Here is a 7318-nt window from a genome sequence, read left to right as displayed (position 1 = left end):
CCGGCGATCCTTCTGCCTCAGCCTTCCAAGTAGCCAGAATTACAGGCGCGTGCTACCATGTCCAGCTAATTTTTTTTTTTTTTTAATTTTATTGTAGAGATGAGGTCTCACTGCCCAGGCGGGTCTCGAACCTGCGGGTTTAGGCAATCCACTCACCTCAGCCTCCCAAAGCATGGGATTACAGGCTGAGCCACTGAGCCCAGCTTACAAAAAATTTTTTTAAATTAGCCGGGTGGCCAGGCTCAATGGTTCAGCCTGTCTCTACAATAAATCAAAAATTAGCTGGGCATGATCACCGCAACCCAGCAGGTTGACGCTGGGGTGGCCGTGAGCATCCCTCTGCACTCCAGCCTGGGCGACAGAGTAAGACTCAGACTCAAAATTTTAAAAATGGCCAGGCTCAGTGGCTCATTTGATAGTCCCAGCACTTTGGGAGGCCAAGCCAAGTGGATTGCCTGAGGCCGCGGGTTCCAGACCAGCCCAGGCAACTTGGCAAGACCTTGTCTCTACAATGAATCAAAAAAAAATTAGTTGGGCATGGTAGTGCGTGCCTGTAGTTCCAGCTACTTGGAAAGCTAAGGCGGAAGGATCACTTGAGCCCAGCAGGTCGATGCTGGCGTGGCACGCCACTGCATTCCAGCCTGGGTGGCAGAGTGCAACTCCAAGTCAAAAAAATAAAAAAAGATTAAGTTTTTGTGAAGTCAGATGTCTCAGCCCTTCTTTTTCTGGCTCCTGGAGTTTATATCATAGTTAGAAAGGCCTTAATGACTCCAAAGTTATAAAATAATTCTGTTTTGGTTTCTTTTTTCACATTTAGATCTTTGATAAGTTTTTTAAACATCTACAACATCCGAATTTCCAGGAGGTCTCCCGAGCAAGTACTAGCCTGGCCCGCACATCTGGTGTGGTGTGGCCATAGACCAGATGCCCTTGTTTTTGAGTCGGGGTCTCACTCTGTCATCCAGACTGGAGGATAGATGCGAAATCACAGCTCACCGCAGCCTCTGTCTCCTGGGCTCCAGTGATCCTTCTGCCTCAGCCTTTCAGGTAGCTGGGACTACAGGCTCACACCACTATGCCCAGTTAATTTCTAAAAATTTTGGTAGAGATAAGGTCTCTGTATGTTACTCAGGCTGGTCTGGAACTTCTGGGCTCAAGCATTCCTCCTGCCTCGGCCTCCCAAAGTGTTGGGATGACACACATGAGCTACAACGCCTGGCCTGACCAGATTCCTTTTTAATGCACAACCTTCCATATTTGTCCGTTGAGGAATTTGTCAGGGTTTCAGGCAGAGCCCTGGGTACCCCGGCCACGTTCTTAGTGGCGACTCCCAGGCTGAGCAAGTGATAGCCTGTGTCTTCCTACTCCAGACATCTGCGCCTTCTGCCATAAGACAGTGTCCCCCCGAGAGCTGGCCGTGGAGGCCATGAAGAGGCAGTACCACGCCCAGTGCTTCACTTGCCGTACCTGCCGCCGCCAGCTGGCTGGGCAGAGTTTCTACCAAAAGGATGGGCAGCCCCTCTGCGAGCCTTGCTACCAGGTAAGCCCCTGCGGCAGGTGGGATGCTTAGAAGATGTACCATTTCCTTCCCCATACAGTTCTGGGAAATAGGCACTGTTGACCCATTTCACAGATGAGGAAGCTGAGGCTCAGAAAGGAGAAGGGTTTCAGTGAAGGTGTGTTGGTTTCCCAGGGGCTGTAATCTCCAACAGCACACATTTATTCTCTGGAGGTCAGAAATCCAAAATCAGTCCCCCTGGGCCAAAGTCAAGGTGTTGGGCTCTCTTGGGAGGCTCGAGGGGAGCGTCTCAATCCTTGCCTTTTCCAGCTTCCGAAGCTGCGTTCCTTGGCTCCCTCCATCTTCCAAGCTGGCAGTGCAGCAACCCGCTGTAATGGTCATATTGCCACCTTTGTCCAATATCCCTCTGCCTAATGGGGGACACTTGTGGTGGCATCTAGGATGCACTCAAATAATTCAGGAAAATCTCTCATCTCAAGATCCCTCCTGCAAAGTCTCTTGTGCCACACAAGGTAACTGACAGTCACAGGTTCCCGAGATCAGGACCTGGATATCTTTGAGGCATTCCCACACAGGGTCACACAAGATCGGTCTCTGGAAGACTGAGGAGCTGGGATTCTACTCCCAACCTGTGGCTTTGGAGCCTGCTCTTGGTTTTGCCACTACCTCACCTAGAGCACGAGGTTCCAGTGCGTGGCCTGATGGGAATCTGGGCCACTTCTGGGTACCAGGTGCAGCCTGGGAGGGCTAGCTTGGATACCAGTGTGCTGGCGTTGCCAGCTACTTGGTTTGTGGTGGCGTGTTTTATGTGATATGCAGACCACCCCCAGCCATGTCCCCTGGGCGTGCCCAGGCCTCACCTTGTCCTCACAAATGGGTGGTTCCCAGAAGTCTGCATGTTGAACAAGTGTCTTAGGTGATTCTCATGCACATGGAAGTTTGAAAGCTATTGATTTGAGGAGGTAGAATATTTGGAGTTGCAACTATCTAGAACAATCCGAATGATCCACTCCTGGGCTCATGACTTGACCACCGCCAGCAAGACACAGTGGGAGGGGAAGGAAACCAGGCCCTTTTTGCCTGTTCCTCTGACTCCATGATATGACCATGGAGGGTCTTCCTACTCTCTCCTCCAGCTTGGAGCCGGGGCGGGGGTGGTGAGACACTGTGGAAGGAGGGCTTCTGACCGGAAGCCAGGAAGACCTGAGCAGTGTCGGGGGAGAGATGAGCTTTGCCTGGACAGGAGCCTCGACCTCCTGAGGGTTCAGGCAGTCCTTCCACCTCAGCCCTCCAAGAAGCTGGGGTTACAGGCGTATGCTACCACACCCCGCTAATTTCTTGCTTTTTTTGTAGAGACGAGGTCTCACTTTGTTGCCTAGGCTGGTCTCGAGCTCCTGGGCTCAAGCTGCCCCCACACATCAGTCCAGATGGAGTCAGGTTAAAATGAACGGGAGCAGTTGGGCACAGTGGCTCAAGCCTGGAATCCCAGCACTAGGGGAGGCCAAGGCGGGAGGATTGCTTGGGCCCAGGAGCTCGAGACCAGCCTAAGCAACAAAGTGAGACTGCGTCTCTACAAAAAAAATCAAGAAATTTTAGTGAGCCCGCGGGTTCGAGACCCACCTGGGCAACTCGGCAAGACCTCATCTCTACAATAAATAAAAAAAAAAAATCAGCCGGGCGTGGTAGCGCACACCTGTAGTTCCGGCTACTTGGAAGGCTGAGGCGGAAGGATCACTGAAGTCCAGCAGTTCGAGGCTGCGGTGGCCAGGAGTGTGCCACCGCGCTCCAGTCTGGGCGACAGAGTGAGGCTCCAACTCAAAAAAAAGAAGAAAAAATAAAGAAATGTAGTAATAGTTTCAGAACAGTCTTTCTTGCTGTATGCCAAAGATGCAATGTCAAGGTCAATTCATCCTAAGCGATGGTGGAGGTTTTGGGGTGGCAGTCACGGGTTGGCTGCATGCCTCTGATGTACTCCCGGCCCCCAGTGTCCCCAAGGGTGGCCAGCAGAAGACCCTTATGGCTTGGGGTAGGCATGCCTGTGGGTGGCTCTGGCAGTGGCCTCTGTCCCAGGATACCCTGGAGAAGTGTGGCAAATGTGGCGAGGTGGTCCGGGAGCACATCATCAGGGCCCTGGGCCGCGCCTTCCACCCCACCTGCTTCACGTGCGTGACCTGCGCCCGGTGCATCGGAGATGAGAGCTTTGCCCTGGACAGCCAGAATGAGGTGTACTGCCTGGATGACTTCTACAGGTATGAAGGGGATCTGCGCACCGGGTGGTATGGGGAGGGCAGGGTAGGACCCAGGCAGGACGAGGGAACTGAGCCTCATGCTGGATGCTTCCTGTTTGCCGTTTTATGTGAACAGTTTTATCAAGGATACAGACAGGCTGGGCGTGGTGACTCACACCTGTCATCCCATCTCTTTAGGAGGCAGAGGCAAGAGGATTGCCTGGGCCCAGGGATTCAAGGCCAGCATGGGCAATTTGGCAAGACCTCGTCTCTACACTAAATCAAAAAAATTAGCGAGGCATGGTGGTGCATGCCCGTCATTCCAGTTGTTAGGAGGGCTGAGGCGGAAGGATCGTCTGAGCCCAGCAGCTCAGGCTGCAGTATTTGTGAGCGTGTTGCTGCATTCCAGCCTGGGCAACAGAGTGAGACTGTGACTCAAAAAAAAAAAAAAAATGATACAGACGAAGTGATGCTAGGGCGAGGTCTAGGGGTAGCAAGGGGCTCGAGCTTCCTGCTCTCCCTGGGCTCACCGCCCTCCAGGAACCCCCTGTGTGGAAGCTCCCCAAAACTGTCCTCTCGGGCTTTCTATGGAGACTTCATGGGGATAGGCACGATTACCACCACGGAGAATGGAACCAGATGAAATTCTCATAGACTGAGTGGGAAACCCATCAAGGCCTGTCTGTCCAGAGTCTTCCGGGCCTTCCTGCAGCATTCCTTCCTACAGGGTGTGCGCTAAGACCCTCTCTGGAATGAGGATCTTGTGACCCACAATCAGAAAAGGGAGGGCAGAGAATTTCTTTCTGGCCAGCCCCAAGGCAGAAAGGTGGGAGGAGATTGCAGCCCTGGGGAGCAAAAGCAGGTGGGAGGAGGCAGGAGATTCTGAGACCTCCTTGTAAGGCCTGAGGCACCCCAGCATCATAAAGACCACAGACCCTGGCTAGGTGGCTCAGCCTGTAATCCCGCGCCTTGGGAGGCTGAGGTGAGTGAATTGCCTGAGCCCGCGGGTTCGAGACCCGCCTGGGCAACTTGGCGAGACCTCATCTTTACAACAAATCAAAAAATTAGCCAGGTGTGGTAGCGTGTGCCTGTAGTTCCAGCTACTTGGGAAGGCTGAGGCGGAAGGATCGCCAGAGCCCAGCAGGCCGAGGCAGCAGTGGCCGGGAGTGGCCACTGCACTCCAGTCTGGGCGACAAAGTGAGACTCCAACTCAAAAAAATAAAAAGTAAAAAAATAAGGACTACAGGTAGGAACCAGGAATTAAGGATGAAGACCAATATATATACTCATGTACATAACATAATATCAGAAGTAGTACTATAAAGGGTTCCATTTTACCTAGTGTGGAACCAGAGGCACACAGCAGCTAAGTACCCAGAGTCTCCCTGCTAGTAAACATTGAAGCTCATATTCAAACCCCCAGAACCTGACTTTGGGGCCTTGGTTTCGAGTCCCAGATTATGGTACCTTCCCATGAAGCCAGGCAAAGCAGTGGGAAGACACAGGTATCCATGAGACTCCCTGTTCACGAGTTGCTCACTGGCAAGAGTAAAGACAGATGTACCTCTTTAAAAAAGAACAGCTGGGTGCAGTGGTGCTCACCTGTAATTCCAGCACTTTGGGAGGCTAAGGCAGGAGGATCGCTTGAGCCCAGGAGTTTAAGACCAACCTGGGCAGTATAGTGAGACCGCATCTCTAAAAATTTTAAAAATTAGCCCATCGTGATGGTGTACACCTTTAGTCCCAGCCACTCAGGAGGCTGAAGCAGGAGGTTAAGGCTGTGGTGAGCCATGGTCATGCCACTACACCAGCCTGAGTGACAGAGTAAGACCCTGACTCAAAAACAAATAGGCTGGGTACAGTGCCTTACATATATAATTCCAGCACTTTGTGAGATGGGAGCAAGAGATTGTCTGAGCCCAGAGGTTCAAGATCAGCCTGGGCAACTTGGCAAGACCTTTTCTCTAAAAAAAATTTTTTTAAATTAGCTGAGCATGGCAGTGCATGCCTGTGGTTCCAGCTACTTGGAAGGCTGAAGCCAAAGGACTGCCTGAGCTCAGCAGGTCGAGGCTGCAATGGCCACGTCACTGCACTCCAGCCTGGGAGAGTCAGAATCTGACAAGAAAGACAGAGAGAAAGGGAAGAACAAAAAACAAACAAACAAAAAAAGCAGTGATCTAGAATAGAAGATAAACAAGGTGAGCCCCAGCCTCACTGAACACAGTTCTTAATTCAGGAATTCTCTGGTCACCCTGGGAGCCGGGTCTGATTCCACAGACCTCTCCGCCTGCTCCTGCCAGGATGAGACAGACATCTGTGGCTGTAACTTTAGAAGTGGTCACATAGGCTGGGCTTAGTGGCTCACCCTGTAATCCCAGCACTTTGGGAGACCAAGGCAAGTGGATTACCTGAGTCTGTGGGTTCGAGACCCACCCAGGCAACTTGGAGAGACCTCATCTCTATAATAAATCAAAAATTAGTCAGGCATGGTAGCACGCGTCTGTAGTTCCAGCTACTTGGAAGGCTGAGGCTGAAGGATCGCCGGAGCCCAGCAGGTCGAGGCTGTTGTGGCCAGGAGCGTGCCACTGCATTCCAGTCTGGGTGACAATGGGAGACTCCAACTCAAAAAATAAAGACATAGTCACATGGCAACAGGTCCGACATTGCTCAGGAGGTGAACTCCGGGCAGCCGGCGTTCTGACAGCTAATTGATGCTGCCGTCAGTGTGAACGCCTTCAAATGGTTCCTTTCCCTCTAGGAAATTCGCCCCTGTGTGCAGCATCTGTGAGAATCCCATCATTCCCCGGGATGGGAAGGATGCCTTCAAAATCGAGTGCATGGGAAGAAACTTTCATGAAAATTGCTACAGGTGTGAGGTGAGTGGGATAGCCGTGATGTAATCACATCTTTGCTACTCGAGTTTTGGTGGAAGCCTACTGTGTGCCCAGCCCTGGGCTGGGCTCTGGGACAGGGGACAAGTCAGGGCGGTACCTCTGCTCTCCAATTTCCCACTGTCCAGCAGTAGAGACAAATAAGAATGGGAATAGCCAGGCGTGGCGGCTCACACCTGTAATCCCAGCACTTTGGGAGGTGGAGGTGAGAGGATTGTCTTGAGTCCAGGGATTTGAGACCAACCTGGGTAACTTGGTGAGACCTCGTCTCAAAAAAAAGAAAAAGAAGTGTGGTGATGCACACCTATAGTCCCAGCTATTCAGGAGGCTGAAGTGGAACGGTTGCCTGAGCCCAGGAGGTCGAGGCCGCTGTGGCTGTGAGCATGCCACTGTACTGCAGCCTGGGTGACAGAGTAAATTCCGACTCATTAAAAAAGTGGCAGCCGGGCTTGGTGGCTCAGCCTTTAATCCCGTGCCTTTGGGAGGCTGAGGTGAGTGGATTGCCTGAGCCCCTGGGTTCGAGACCAGTCTGGGCAACTTGGTGAGACTTTGTCTCTACAATAAATTTTTTTTAAAAATGAGCCGGAGCCGGGCTCGGTGGCTCAGCTTGTAATCCTGCACCTTGGGAGGCTGAGTTGAGTGGATTGCCTGAGCCCGCGGGTTCGAGACCCGCCTGGGCA

General features: G+C 52.2%; 1 protein-coding gene across 1 annotated transcript in view; it reads left to right on the top strand.

Moving 5' to 3' along the window:
• Positions 1-7318, top strand: part of FBLIM1 (filamin binding LIM protein 1) — an 18295-nt gene that overhangs the window by 7676 nt on the left and 3301 nt on the right. The window contains exons 4-6 of the mRNA XM_008049627.2: positions 1371-1540; positions 3590-3768; positions 6506-6623. Of these exons, the coding sequence (XP_008047818.1) occupies positions 1371-1540; positions 3590-3768; positions 6506-6623 (467 nt within the window). The remainder of the gene's footprint in view (positions 1-1370; positions 1541-3589; positions 3769-6505; positions 6624-7318) is intronic.

This window comes from Carlito syrichta, unplaced genomic scaffold (genome assembly GCF_000164805.1).
Source record: "Carlito syrichta isolate Samal-C Ts95f unplaced genomic scaffold, Tarsius_syrichta-2.0.1 Scaffold135851, whole genome shotgun sequence".
NCBI lineage: Eukaryota > Metazoa > Chordata > Mammalia > Primates > Tarsiidae > Carlito > Carlito syrichta.
Note: the sequence above shows the minus strand (reverse complement) of the source record. Positions and strands in the feature narration are given on the sequence as shown.